The following is a 16,101-nucleotide window of genomic DNA, read 5'->3' on the forward strand; positions in this document are numbered from 1 at the left end:
CGCTCGACGGCGACCGCTCGATCTATTCTCTTGGTTTTCTTCTGTGCTGTTGTCATTTTTGTCTCTATTATTTTTGTTCCCTAAATCGCTCGGCAGCGATCGCTCGATTAGGTCAGTGCCTGGGCGGTTCCCGCTCGGACACCGAGCGTATTTTGGGCAGCGAGTGAAAACTGGTCGGTCGCCGCTGAAATTTTAACTCCGCGTTAAAACTTCAGCGGCGACCGACCGATGCCCTAAAAATCAGTGGCGCCTGGTCGGTCACTGGTCGGTCACCGGTCGTTGTCCGACCGGTTTCGGCTAAAAACTCGCCGACCGGTCGCCGAGCAGGCTGATTTTGGGGGTTGTGACCGTAGCCTAAAGCGTGTTCCAGCGTGTTTTTAAACTATTTGCTGTTAAAATTGTGAGTTTTACACTGCATTTTGATTCGCTGCTCCAATTCAAGGTACACAATTAATATTCATTGTTGCCATCACATTGAAAGAGAGAGCGAATTGCAGTAGGAGCAAGTATTTCTAGATGTGAGAGCGCTAGTCCCGATTATTGATGCTCTCTTTTGTCAAAGCACATGGGTAACACCTGTAGTTGAACGCATAACTTTTCGGCGGTGCCGCGCATGACTTCAAGGGAGAGCAGTAGTTGTCTCTCCTTCTCTAGCACCTCCCTTCACGTACTTAGTTCCACTACACACACAACTCCAAACGCACGAAACTCCAAAAGACGTACGCATTTATGCGCACAAAATGCACACTTAACTAATTCTAATGAATTTACTCATACCTTCTCAGAATCTTTAATACACACAGTCAGAATTTAGAATGTTGTAAACACCACACGCACATTCATCTTTGAATTCAAACCACAAACATGACAATGCTCATATTCTATAGACTAGGTGAAGTGTACTCCTAATCACTAAAAACCAAACCAAGAAAAAAAAAAAGACAGATAGTGTACACAAGACTGCTCAGGAAAGACAAGAAACACGAATTTTAAGTCTGTTGTATATCGTTACTTGTTTATTATTATTAAAATCTCTGAATGACAGGGGATTATGTGAATAGCACTCTATTTGTTAACCTCATATTTCTACACATGTACATCTCAATCTGAAGGTTATGCACATGAAATTAAAAGAAAATGTCAGGAACAGTTTGTTATGAACAAGAGACCCGAGGGCCTCGCGCTCACCTGAGTACCGCAAGTTCACCTTCAACAAAATCTTAAAGACTCTTACCTGAGAACATTGCATTTTTTTTTTGGGGGGGGGGGGGGGCAGGGGGCAGCTTTGAGAGAAAATTGAGTGAAAATTTATCATGGGGTTTTCAAGAAGATGAAAATGTACAATTTAGGCCCCCATTTGGGCCCCTCCCAAACTCTTTCCCCCGGGTGCCAAGTGGGGCACCCCTGATTCCTTCACGAACAAACTTGAAAATACAGTCATCAATGTGCTAACTCATAGTATTAACTTAGCTCTATCACTTCTGGTTCTGAAGAGGAAAATTTCTCGAGATTCCTTAATTGGGGGGGGGGGGGGGGGCATTGGGCCCCCATGGGGCCCCCCAGGTGGAGCATGGTTCCCATTTAAACAAATTAAGATTCTATCCTCTAGGCATGCTACCTGCAAGTTTGGGGACAATCGGTCTAGGGTTTTCAAGAAGAAGATGAAAATGTAAAAAGTTTACACATGACACACAATGGATGACAGACAATGCATGCCGGAGGACGAGTGAACAAAACAGCTCACTTTAGCCTTCGGCTCAGGTGAGCTAAAAGTTAATAACATAACATCATGAGCTAGTGTGTTTTATAGTGGTAATCCCAGTTGATTTATACAAGGGAACCTTGCTATTGTGAGAATCTAAAAACCAAGAAAATTAACTTCCTGTATCAGGTTTCTCATTTTATTAGGTTTCTCACTATATACATGAATCAGGGTTTCAAAAACAAAGAAATGAAGAGAGTTTGATCCTGCAAAATTAGCTCATTATAAGAGGGTTTTGTCATAGCTGAAATCTTTATAACAAAGTTCTACTTAACTTAACCCAACCCATTCCCTTTTAGAGTCGCAAACTCCCAAAAACTTTGTACAGCACTGACCAGGTTCCAACATGCAATGGATTGATGTGCCTTGTAGTACATAACTAGTAATACACAGCCTTGGATCAACCAGGGTTTCCACCTCCCTGGATCAACATAAAAGAGGTCTGTGGGGCAATAGCGCCCTCTGTGGTCAAACCAACTCCTCTGTACTATCTTCTACGAAGTATCAGGACTACATCTAACTTCCACATTACTGCAAATAGCACATGATAGGTGTATTAAAGCATCATTTGGATACTACCCAAGAGGACTGATACAGGATTCCCTCAGTTGAAATTGTTGACCTACCAAATGAATATTGATGGAGGAAACCAGAATACCCATATTGTGTGTAATGCAAAATTTTCCCTCCAGCGCATCCAACAGTCAGAGGCACATTACAGTACAGTTCTCCTGGCTACAGACATGCACTTTGAACTCGCTGACTCAAAAGGGCATGCCACATTTTCACACATTCATTGGTGGATAACACTGTTTCATTTCCCACCAGAGGATGAGATTATGACAATGCCTCCTTGCATGCTACCTCAGAGCACAATTGTTTTTATTTACACCTGGGTTTTGTTAAGCACAAGAATAGACAATGCACAGCTTTTCTCTTTTCAATACACATGAGCAGAGCAAGCTTTCCTCCATGGTGCATACATAGAAGAATTACCATTTTCATCTGTAATATTCACTTTCAGCTTAACTTCCTACCCCCCCTCATGCTGGAAATTAGAGGCCAGTGTCTTCTGGTCAATAGCATTAGTGACGGAGCTCAGCATTCATGTGACAACTCCTTCATCCTACAAGCACAATGCACTCTTGTGGTGGTGGCTCTTCAGATTGAGAGTTCCAGTGGTTTACTTTCATTCAGATTCTGAGCAACTGCATCTTCCTTGTATGTCCTGGAAGTCAGTGAACAGTCTTCCGGCTGATACATTCAGATATGCAATCTGGTGTTACCACAACTTTTTTTTCCTTGCCTGCACACTAGACAGCAGTGGCGAGTATTCAGGTCAGGAGAGAAGGTGGTATATTTTGATATTCAACAGTACAATTCCTCCTGAATCCATGCACTAGACAAAAAGTTGAGACTTTACAGCTGATGACTTCAGTGATGTGGTTTTCCCATGTAGGTAAACTTGTTTCTCAGTCCCACATACTGGGTGAGAGGTTGTCAATGCTTCAGCTGAGAAATTCTTTGATGCACTCTGGTATCCACATTCACTCTACTGGGCAGGAGGTTGTCAGTGTTTGAGGAGTAAAGTTCAGTGATGTACTTCAAAATCCACCTAACAACTTCTTCCCACCAATGCAAAATTAGTGGCGAGTCTTCTGGCCATGAGGTCAAGCGAAGTGGTTCAATATCTGCGCAACTGCTTCTTGAAGCGTTCGTAGTGATAGTCATCCGTGGCCTTCTCTGCATTTGGAACCTTCCTCTTGTGTGTCGGGGCACTCGGCTCTGTGTGGAGGGTGGGGGTGGGGGGAGGAGAGAAAGTGGAAATGGATGTCACTGACTTCACCTGCTTCACATGGATCTTTAACCCGTTGTATACCAGCCAAGGTGCTGCCTCTGAAGACTTTGTGTGTAATCAAGAGTGTCAACTGAGACTAGCAAGCAGAAACTTAAAGATGCCACTACACTGCACCATTAATGATTACTACATGGCACGAGAAGAGAAGAGCTTTCCATGGAATAAATTATGGAAAGATGTCTTCTCTCACAATCTACCAATGAGGATGCTATATTCCACTATTCTCAGCCAGTATTTACAAACTTCCTTTGATACTCACCTCCCTGGCTACCTTTATTGTATTTTCGTTTGTGAAAGATCTTTCGGCGGGAGGTCAAAAGATGAAATGTCATCATCTACATGTATTTAGTTTCATTCATCAAAGTCGCATTATTTCTATCATTGTAGTTGTCTCATGTCTGATCAAAAACATAACAGCAATAACAACATAGGTGTATGATAATGCACTATGAATTGAAATTACCTTATGCATTCTGCCAAACATTCTGAAACAATATTACAAGGTTACTTTTAGTTTATACTTCCTCACACCATTTTACGTACTGATGAGGAAAAGGAATGTTCGGGAGTACTGAAAGTATTACGAGCAGTGGTACAAGCATGAGAGTTGTAATAATCAGTATCAGTAGCAAATACAGTCAACATCATTAGAATAATTTTTTACAAAAACAATGACAATGAAAATCTCACAAATTATAATGATTATTACATTATCCCAATGACTCAATAATTACACAATCAGAAGGACTGTACAATTATTCAATAATCACATAATCAGAAGCACTGTAAAAGTGGATTTTTTTTGCATGAATAATTTGTTGCGCACTCGGCCATAAGATGAATTTTGCGTTTCTTAGTTCCATGGAATACAGACATTATATTGTGGTATTAAAATAAAAAGCAAAAACATTAGCATGCTTTCATTTTCGCGCTAGTTTCTGGCTGCACAAAGGCGCACAAATTCCACTTTTACAGTATGAAGACGGTAAACAGCGAGCTACTGTATATGAGTATCATTTCATTGGTGATGGTACCTGGTTTCCTAGGCTGATCAGCGTCTCCCACGACGACAGGTTTGGGCTTTGGTGCTTCCTCCCTGTGGTGGCGGTGGTGGTGTTTGTTGGCGTAGTAGTCCTCATGCATGTCTGGAGATGACATTGTAAACCAAGATTAAAGGACAAATCCACCTTCATATACATGTGGATTGAATGAATGCAGCAAATAGTAGAACATGTCAGTGAGAGTTTGGGGAAAATCAACAATCCATTCAAAAGTTATGAATTTTTACAGTATCTGCACAGTTACTGCTTGATGACAAGACTACTGCAGTGCATGATGTCACACACATATGATGATATAAGAAAAATATACAGAGAATTTCACAAAATTTTACTTTACGAAAAAAGTGCACACTTCGACTTGTCACTGATGTACAGGGGATATATTATTCCCCTTGCCTTCTGACAAAGGGAAGTTAAGTGTTCTTTTATCATGTGAGAAAAGTGAAAATATGTTGAATTTTCTTTATATCACTGTACACATGTGACATCACAAGTTGTAGTAGTCTTCTTATCCAGCAGTGACTGAGCAGAAACTTCAAAAAAATCTTAACTTTTGAACGGCCGGTCCGAATTTCCTCAAACTCTCACAAATGTGTTCTACTAATATTGTTGCATTTACTAAATCCACCTATCTAAGAAGTTGACTTGTCCTTTAACTTTCATCACACAGAGGGAATGCCTCAAGATACACTCAACACAAACACACAACTGCCTGAAGGTAGATCTTTATCCAAATTAATGATTCTTGCATCAAGCTGTTTTTCTTCAACCTGACTGACAAATGGCTCTTCATGGACATAAATATTTTGACGACAGGAAATTTGTCAATCAATTGCAACAAAAAACCTACACTATAAGAGTAGCTATTGTGCATTAGTGGCTGACAGTGTAAGTCTTTTTCATTTCTTTATTGGTTTTAACCAGTGGGTGCTCTTATAAGACTGCAGAGAAAAATCACAAGAGTTGGATGGATTTGGTCAATTTCCAATGTCTGCTCTTTCAGCAGACAATCCATCGTAAAATGAGTAAAGGCCTGTGGCTACAGGAGGTGATATCAAAGATCACGCCTGATGAGGAGCACATTCTGTCAAAGTATTCCTCGAAAAGTGGCTCAGGATACCAAAGTTAAATAACATCATTTAGAATTTTGCCCCCTCAAATATTAGCACATCCCCCCCCCCCCCCCCGATCCTAGCAGGTACAATGTACAGGTATGCAGTTGTACCTCTTGTACTATATTCTGAAGCTGTACACAACACTGTCTCTGAACGTATCATCTGGTTGAGACCAAAGAGGTTATATACTCACTACCTATAGAGGGCAGTCTATACACAATTTCTATTGTCATGAGGAGACATTGAAGTGCCCCTCTTAGTTATACCAGAGTTTGCCCTTCACACTACAGAACAATAGAACAGGGCATACTGCGAGTCTACATTCCTTGGCTGATCCTTGGCTGCTAATATGCTTGCAAGGAGTGCTGTTTACAAGGAGGGGCAAGCCTAGTGCCTTGCTTCATGCACCCACAGAGCAACTGTACAGGGTGCATTACATTTAGGCATTCTAGTCCCTTACGAGTATGTAAACTCTTTGGTTTTGACTCACATCGGGAATGCTGTACATAGTTGACGGCCATGTTGGCGGGGACGAAGGAAGTGGTGTTCTTTTTCTTATTCCTCCTCTCCTCAATGTGCTTCTGTTTTGCTTCCTCGGTCGCCTCAATGTTCCTGATCTTGGCACTGAATATTTGGGAACATAAGAATGTGTGTAAAACAAAATCAAGATTCTCCTACCACATTCAGGCTTACTTCTCAGTATACTCAGGCTGGCAGCTTAGAAAATGTGTACCACAAAAGTATACATTTCTTTACAAGAAGGGTTACTCTTAAAAACTCTCTATATACAACATGGACTGGGAGAGCCAGTAGACATACAAATGCCATCTACGGTTGTATGACACATTTGTGATGCGATTGTCAAGCAAATCATTAATATAGTTCTTGTTCTGGTCCACAAACATTTTCTAGTAGCAACATGATCTGCAAACCTGTGAAGAAAGCTTACAAATAATAAGACATACAAAATGTTGACCTACATGTAAATACTGCAGCTAGCATTCCACTGAGAATATTTTTCATCTTTTATCTTTTTTAATTTTTTCTGTATCCAGATGGACTGACTGGGCCTCAACGTGATTGTAAATTTCTCAATTCTATTTGTATTAGTGTATATATTTATTTTTGTTAAATCTTACTAATAGCCTGATTAACCTAGTCACCAACTAATAGCAATCACTTGTTTACATGACCGCAACATACCCCGTCCCCAAGAACTTTAAACAATTCGTTTTGCAACTTACTCAATGCCAAGGTCGACCTCTGGAATGCCAGACAGCATCTGATTGGACAACATCTCTTCAGATCTCTTCTGTGCCTCCACCTTGAGGTAGTCTGGTAACTCATACAGCTTGTCTTCAGGGGTCTTATGCCTGTGAAAAGCAATGGTGCCACATTAGAAAACATTGCACGTGGATACCTCAACCACTATGTACCTACATGTATATTTTCTTTTTCATAAATGTTCAATGGTCAAGAGATACAATATTGTGGTGCAATGACTTGCAACAAAATCACTCTTGGTATGCAAACAACCCTACAGATTGTCATTTCTCCCATAAATATTTTAACACAGATGACCCAAGAAATACAGTGCACAATCACTGATGGGGTTACCCTGTTTCAATAGGACAAAAAAAAAAAAAAAAATAAACAATCAACTAGAAGAGCACTCTGAGAGTGCAGACCTCCGCCAAGCAGCTACTTTCCATCGATGATCTCGCTCTTCCCAAAGAGATTTTTGTCCTCTCCACCACTGGGAAGAGCTCTTTGGGCTCTTCCATAGAGATCAGTGATTTCCACCCATAGGTATACATGCTGAAAAATCGCCCGATTTCCCAATATAGAAGCCTTTGTTACATCATAAACCCTCAGCTGCGCGGCGCACCTCGCCCTAGCAGAAACTAGAGCACGCACTTTAGTGCACGTTTGAAAACCTCAAAAATGCGTAGCTTGAACTCCCAAGTTCATTGACCCTACATGTCAAAATATCACAAATCCTTCATAGATTCCCTCAAAATTCTTGGATCACTAACAAAATTTTATCATTTGTTACTTGTGTCATTCTCAAGCTATCCTGCAAGTTTCATCCAAATTCGTTGACTACTTTTAGAGTTATTTTACACACGGACAAACAAACAAACAAACGGTAACGAAAACATAACCTCCTCCCTTGGCGGAGGTAATTAATTGAATAAGTAAATAAATAAATCTGCCCTGTGTCTGACATCAACCACCCACATCTCTTATACAGCAATGAGCGTACCTTCACACTGGTACAGTTCACATAAAGCTTGGGACTTTACCTAGTAGTAATCGCTTGGACGTACACCAAACTGTTGACTGTTGACATCAATCTATACGTATCATTGTGCTGGGCAACTTACTTGGTTGATTCCTTGGAGGTGTCTTTTCCCTCCTCAATGGCATCAAGTCCTTTTTTCTTCTTCATCTCAACTTCAATGTACTTCATCCTGGGGGCAAATAACAGAAATTGTGATCCAAAGATTAACATCAGTCACTTGCTGAACTTCTCAACTTGACAAAAGTATACAACATTTCCAGTAATTGTGTGATGACAATGTGAATATTACTACATGTAAATGCACTGTTAAGAGGAGTTTCTTACTTTCTTTTAATGACATAGCACTGCACGATATAACAGGCTAGGTTGCATAAATTAAACACTTCCACATAACAATGTATTATACATTTTCACTCTTGCAGGGAACTGGCAAGTCAAAATAGATATTCATCATACTCTGAACAGTTTCATATGAAAACACAAGAACATTACAACTGGTAAAATGGATGTCACTACACAGAGACACAGACACATGCACACACACACAAATGTGTCGCGATATCCTTTAAGATTTCCTCCTCAAACAGTTAGAAGTCCTCTTTTGCAAGTTATCAAATTTGCATGCATGCATGCCCAATGAAGATGTAATATGAGTATTAAAAAATAGTACATATCATGTCTACTTCTACCAAATCTTTCAACAATAACCAAAATGCATTCATGTTTTATGTACACACAAATCATAAATGTTTAATAATAATAAACCAATATATAAATTGCCGTTATGAATCAATTAAGATCGGCCTTTGCAGATATCCCATGACAAAATGTGAATAATTTTTGACAGAAATCTTTTTCTTACTTCATTTTTTTTTTTCAAATATAAATCTCTAAGGTACATAATTGGACGTGCAAATCGTGAATTGTCAGGAAGAAAGAAAGAAAGAAAAAAAAAAAAGGTGGAAGACAAAACATACATTTCAGCATCTTCATCCCTTTGATTAGTTTCCACGGCGAAGGTACTGCCCATATTCGCCACATCTCTGTCATAAGCTTCATCTGACCTGCAACATACAAATGGTGTACGGGAGAAAATAAATCCAGCAACAATGCATTGATATACATTTGTATGAGGCATCGCTGCAAAAAGTCTGTACTTCAGAGATTGCTATTTTCTACAATACTTTAAACCACACGCATGTCATCTTACCTACAGTGGCTGCTTTATTATCGTGAAAGGCAAATTCATGTTTATAAGCCCTACAGAATATTGTATACCGGTACATAGTAAATTTTGTGAGTCAACCATTATGAATTGCAAAATCAACAACTTGCAGAATTATTGCCTTACACATTAAATCATAAATGCGTTGCATTGTCATCATACGCAATGTGGGAAATACTCTTTTTCTTCAAGAGTGATGTGTCTTTGTCAGCTCATCACTGTGGTTCTACATAATATAGATTTCGAATTCATCCACTTGTGAAAAGTCCCAATCCACAAAATATGATACCTGCAAATATAAGGCATATACAGTAATGCTACAAATGTACAGTATGTGACCTTGGTGATAACAAGCAGGTCTTTTTGCTTGTCTTTTCATGGCTGACACTCTGCTGGCTCCCTGAATTGGCCATTGTTTATAGTGAAGTCAGACTACATTATGCTTGAATTTGACTTCAAGAGTGAATAGTTTAGCCACAACGCCAGTCCTACATTTACCTGTTCATCTCCCAGAAACTGAATTGGATAAGATGATTACTTTTACATACAGTATGCATCTATAAAAGCATCACATACAATACTACAGTATAAACAGAATTAGTGTATATCTGTGGTAATTTCATGATGTCTACAGACGAAGGAGAAAAGCTCTGGTCTGGTAGAGGTCACTGTATACAATCATGATTTGATGTTCACCTGTCTCTATTCCTGTCCTTGATGTCTTTCAGGTTGATCATTCCGCCAGACCTTAGCTTGAAAGGATCATCCTGTATTAGAAGACAATGCCAAGGACGCATCATCATAAAGACAGCAGAGGCTTTATTACTGGCTCACAACAAACATTTTCGCAGTCAGGTATCCATCACTTGCAGTAACTTGAGTGGAAACAAACAGCTCGTCTGTACACGTACAGAGCTCGAGTGTGAACACAGTGCATACTAGCAGTAATGATACAGATGACAAAGCATGGCGTTCACCACTGATCTACCAGTTCCTTCTGTAATTTGTCAATAAGATTTCTTGCGACTATCAGAAATGTTAAGATGGACCATATAATTATTAAATATTATCTGATACGTTTAACTCAAAGACTGCCCGTGGGTTTGATTTCACTTTTAACAGCTGTCACTGACTGTGACTCTGTGCAGGTGCCATATACAATACCCAGATGTCCAACCATACGAACATATACCTTGAAAACATGTAACCTTGCAATGTGATACTAACTCAACACATACACTATACACATAGTGAAAGTGAAAACCTTTGACGTGTACGAAGTACATGTACTATTATTTTTATGTGTTCTGGACATGTTTTACCAAGCTCTGCTTGTACAATTATAAACATTGTCATATTTTTCTGGATGAGAGTTTGATCATACTGTCATCAAGTATGATAACCATACTTCCAAAAGTATTACAAAATGTGTTATCATTTCCTGTGATAGTCCATCTGGCCTGAAATCTGTAAGTAGTTCCACTGTAACTTTGTACTTTAATTCAGACTTACATGTGTAGGAGATACACAGTACATGTACTTCAAACTGATGGGCATCCATGTGCTGACACAAGACAAGTTGTCCAGGGCCCTGTTTTATGAGAGTTATAATTGATTATATATCTAGATGATTTCTATCATAAGTGTATGGCAGCCTGTGTGGTAAGGAAATTTAGAATCAATTTTATCTTTTGATAAAATGGGGCCCACATGACTTGTGCCTGATAATGTTTTTTTTTTTTTTTTTTTTTTTTTTTTTTTTTTTTTTAAATCTACACACAGTATAACTACAGCTGTGTGTACAATTTTCTGCTGTAAAATCAACAGAAAGGAAACGGATTTAAACAAGTGCTCAGTAAAAAAGTCATATTCAATATTTAAGACTTACATCACCCAACTCTTCCACTTTTGTTTGTTTCTTGCCGGTTAGTAAAACAGTTGCACTGGAAGGAGAGAAAAGGTGAAAATTTGTTAGCAAACAGGGAACTCAACATCATCACTCCATACGTAGACCGTACCATTGTTAGAATTAAAGAAAGTACAAAACACAGCTGACAAAATTATCATAGCATAATAGCATAATCATAATACATTGTGATATACACAAGACTAACTATCATCTCTTAAAGAAATCATCAAGCTGTACCTTAACACCCCATTTGGAGGATTGCATTTTGATATTAAAAAGAAAGCAAATCAAGAACAATCACAAACATGGTATGAACTACGGGTAAAGAAAGAAAATCCCTGCAAAGACATATTCAAAATTGCCATGTTTCATTTTTGCACATAACTACTGTACATGTTGAAGAGTATGTTGCACACACCCTACATGTAGGAAGGTGCATTTAAAACTGTTGCTGCCTTTATGCAGTTGTAAGTGGCACTGGATTACATGTACCTTCAACTCTGCATATAAATTTTCTCTGAAGTTGACTGTATTCTGGAATTTTATTTTTATTCACAATGTAGACTACACAAGAATTTTTAGATTTAATTGTCAACTCATTATAGAAGAGTAGCTATAAATTCATTCTGTTGGTGGACTAGAACCTCCTTCAAAAAGAAGAAATCCACCCCAAAAATAAATAAACTTCAAAAGAAAGAGAGGGAAAAAAAAGAAATGAAAAAATATCCATTACAGAACAGTACAAAAATGACAAAATCAGATAAGAAATAAGGCAGATATGACATTTTGAAATTTCACATTTTTTCAGGAAAGATTTTGACTAGTCCTTAAAATTGTAACTATTCAAATCAGTTGATGATGTCATGCTCTCACAATTTCTTATTCATTTCATACTCATAATACAGAAAGATCTCATATTTTAGCTGTGTGAATATAGAATTTGTCTTAAAAACCACCCAAAACTAGATATATCGCTACGGCTACTGATATGCCTCCGCCATAATGCATGGTTCTCCTAATAGGTCTATAGTACAATGTCTTGACAATGTGTGATGACAGTTTCACACAATTGGCAAAATATTAAAATGACAGGTTTGGCACAAATGTGCTGAATGTCCACTTTCCTAGAACTAGGTTCAATTGGATGAATGATTAAAATGTCAGAGTGCAGGTATTTGGGGAACTGATGATTTCTACTTGACTTTTGACCCTTTTATAAGTTTATGCATTGAGCAATTTTCAAGGTATTGAGAAAAAGTATAATTTCAGTATCAAATGGGAAAATAGCATTATCTAAACCTGGTCTTTGACCTTTGACCTCACAGTTCCACAGAGAATCACTGTTAGGTAGAACATGCATAAATATGTAAGTTTCATGATGATACCTTGAGTTACTTTCGAGATATGGAGGAAAAAGTGCAATTTAGCACTTTCACTTGACCTTTGACCTTTTGACCTTTTGGCAAGAAACTTCCCCAAAAATATATATTGGGTAATACAAGCCATACATCAAGTTAAAAAAAACCAAACCTTCAGGCATATTGCATTTTAAGGAAAGTAGTGATATTTTGAGGAGTTGACCTTGACCTTTGACCCCTGACCTTTGACCCATGACCCCAACTTCCCTAGATAATCACTGCCCATCGGTACAAGCATATATACTAAGTTCCATGAAGATACCTTGAACCATTTGCGAGATATGGAGAAAAACATGAAATTTCAATTTTTTTTTTCACAAAATAACCTGTGACCTTTGACCTTTGACCTTTGACCCTAAAATCCACACAAAGTATTATCCCCCAAGGATATACCCTCATACCAAGTTTGATGTAAAACCATCACATGGTTCTTGAGATATCGACAAAAACAAAACGGGACGGACGGACGTACGGACGTACGTACGGACGGACGGACGGACGGACGACCCGAAAACATACATGTAATGCCTCCGGCCACTTCGTTGCGGAGGCATAATAAAAAAGAACAAATGTTAATTCTGATATACTGTACAGTTGTACTGTATGGGATTATTGATTTTACTTGCATTACAGGTACCTAAAATTAGCAATTTTTCCAAATCTATGTACATATACTGTACATCGGTCACGAAAAATTGTAAAGGTATGACATGTGACATCATCAATTCATTCATTTGAGTATTCATGAGGACTGGCCAAGGAATGTTTTCTGAAAAAATGTGAAATTTCAAAATGTCATATCTTCCTTATTTCTTATCCGATTTTTGTAATTTTTGTATCATTCTGAAGCATGAAGGGAACATTTTTCTCTTTCTTTTGAAGTTTATTTATTTTTGGGTGGATTTCTTCTTTAAGTTTATGGCTAGATGTAGAGCCTAGCTACAGTGTCTTTGACTAAAAATGAATAACTGTCAGTCTTAACAATAATAATTTTGTTTATTTTTCTCTGCATTTGAGGGTGGTTAGAATTTACATAGTCTTCATGGAAATCCATGTACAGTTGTATGTGCATGGTTCTGCTGTGATACATTTTCTGTTCCTGTAAAGTCAGGTGGATTGTATATTTGATGTTGTAATATAGATAGACAGAACTCTACTTCTACTTCTACGGTGCTTCTCATTAAAGCCTGTTCAGCAACTGGATGAGGGTTTGTGGTGTGGTGCTTCAGACAGTGGATGCTATTTTGTGCTTTGTGCTCTTTCAAATGTATTATACAGGTGCTCACTGTGCAAGTAAAAACAATTCTCTGCCATGCTTAGTTGGCTTCTATGGCTTTCTTGAACTGCTCAACAGAGGGCAGTTCAATGATGTGTTGAGGAAGCCTATCCCAGTCTCTGATTGTCCTTGGGAAAAAAACTGTATTTGTAGGCATCCAAGGTAGAGCCGGTTCTCATAAAACATTGATGTTGGCTGCTTCGTGTTGTTCTTTGTCTCTGTTTGAGGTAGTGTGGTGTGGGTACTGCAATTTGGTTGTTTATTGCCTTGCCTCTAGTCCCTGCTATGGAGGCCACTGCTAGTCTGTACTCTTTTTGTATAGATTTATGAACTTTTATACATCACATGAAGACAATATATTTGACGAGTATCAGAAGTGACTTACTGTAAAAGTGGAAATTTTCGCGCATTTCGCGCAACCAGAAACTAGCGCGAAAATAAAAACGTGCGAATATTTTTGCTTGCCATACGTTCCTGTGTGTGATGTCTTGATTCCGCGGAATTAAAAACACATGAAACTCTTCTGACCCAGCCTAGCACGAAAAATTAGTCGCGCGAAAATATCCACTTTTACAGTATCCGCCTCCTGTGCCAAAATTTGAATGCACATAAGCATCCTGCATAGTAACCCTGGGGCGCTCCTTGTAAGTTGTAGTTTGTACACAAAAGCGTTGGGGCTGGTCGCAGTTACAAGTACATTGTACCTGCATACATGTACAGTGTACACTGTACATGTAGTTTTCTACACGAAGACAGCGGTCAAATCTTTGGATGGCGTAATGATTGAATTATGGGCAGCTTGCTTTACATAATTTGTACATTTACAGACATAGGGCCTACAGTGTGTCGGTGTAAATTTATATGTTATTTATAATGAAGAAGGGATATTTACCTCACTCCCCGAGGCCGCTCTCTAAATCTCTGTGCTTCTTTCGTTTCTTCAAGAATAGTTCTGAAATAGAATAAGAAAGGAAGAAATAAACAATAAAACATTGCAGGGTAGAAAATTTACTGAACTAAGGCTAAGCTAAAGGCCATAGTAAAGCTAGTCTACAGTGTAACTAAAATTACACAAACTGAAAAAAAATAATTTCAGACTTAGCGTAAATACCGCATACATCTATTGTATCGCCCTATCATACCGGTCATACTAGCCCGTCTACTTTCTACATCACAACGTTTAAACGCGTATTAAATGCGTGTTATTTTCCATAGCCGAGTGACGTACCATGACGCACCCCTCGGTCAAAAATTTGACCGACAATGATGGGATTTTGACAGACCCCTCGTTCAAAAATTTGACGGACATAGCGGAAGGCGATCATAGGCCTAAATAACGTTCGCGTTAACCGTTAGATGTGTTCTAGCTGGTGACGGACCAAACGAGGAAATGATGCACCCATGTCCGGGGGTAGTGGGGTGAGTCATTACATTGACAAGTGCATTAGATCTACTTAGAACGTCTACTGCAACTTGTTATTAGAGCTCTAACGGTCAAGTGTAAACTGTATGTGGTCGCGCTATTTCCAGCACAAGCACAAACAAGAACGAGTGGGACTGTACTAAAGCAAAGTCATAATATGCAGTGGGTTTAAACCTATTTCGGGGTTGAACACACGAACAAAAAACTTAAAGATTGAGTGAGCAAAGTTAGTACATGTATATCATTGTACTTACGAAACATCAAGGGCAGAATTATCTTCGTCCTCAGAATCAGAGGATTTCCTCCGCTGTCGGATATTTCGTTTCTTCCCGGAGAACGCCATCTTTAAAATATGGCAATAATATTTGCAGTCGTTTGCTATGAACATATCTTATATTACTAGCATTTAATCCCCATTATACCCTATACGATGTGACTTTATAGAGCAAAAAATGTGTCGAATTATCATCTTTAAGCATTATTTGAAAATTCACTATCTAAAAGCAAATATACACAAGATATATTGGATTTTGTTTTATAAGCGCTAGTGAATAATTCATAAATTTACCCGATTAAAGACTATACCCAAGACCATAGGAACTATACAACGTAACATTGAACCGCACGCCTTTGTGCTTTCAATGTGTTGTGTGAATACGTGGCTGAAATCCTTCTGCTTTCTCGGATGGATTCGCGTGTCTTTGGAAAGTGCTACGAATTCTTAACACTCCGATGAAACGGAGATCACA

At 38.7% G+C, this 16,101-nt stretch overlaps 1 protein-coding gene across 1 annotated transcript; it reads right to left on the minus strand.

The window, feature by feature from the left end:
* Positions 1-993: 993 nt before the first annotated feature.
* LOC140240744 (splicing factor C9orf78-like) lies at positions 994-15,695 on the minus strand. The gene is made up of 10 exons (XM_072320510.1): positions 15,607-15,695; positions 14,822-14,881; positions 11,215-11,269; positions 10,023-10,093; positions 9,079-9,165; positions 8,184-8,270; positions 7,041-7,169; positions 6,287-6,420; positions 4,655-4,765; positions 994-3,547 (listed from the first exon to the last, which is right to left on the minus strand). The coding sequence occupies exons 1-10, from the start codon at positions 15,693-15,695 to the stop codon at positions 3,447-3,449; spliced, it is 924 nt and encodes a 307-aa protein (XP_072176611.1). The 3' UTR covers positions 994-3,446.
* Between the last annotated feature and the right edge of the window lie 406 nt (positions 15,696-16,101).

The sequence above is a fragment of the Diadema setosum genome, chromosome 17 (assembly GCF_964275005.1).
Source record: "Diadema setosum chromosome 17, eeDiaSeto1, whole genome shotgun sequence".
Lineage (NCBI taxonomy): Eukaryota > Metazoa > Echinodermata > Echinoidea > Diadematoida > Diadematidae > Diadema > Diadema setosum.

What these genes read in the sequence shown, in the direction of transcription:
- LOC140240744 (XM_072320510.1), bottom strand. Translation starts at nt 15,695, where the DNA reads ATGGCGTTCTCCGGGAAGAAACGAAATATCCGACAGCGGAGGAAATCC. An exon ending in AAGTGGAAGAGTTGGGTGAT is followed by an intron (nt 10,094 to 11,214) that starts GTAAGTCTTAAA and finishes CTTCTAATACAG; the next exon opens with GATGATCCTTTCAAGCTAAG. An exon ending in GAGGTCGACCTTGGCATTGA is followed by an intron (nt 6,421 to 7,040) that starts GTAAGTTGCAAA and finishes CCAAATATTCAG; the next exon opens with TGCCAAGATCAGGAACATTG.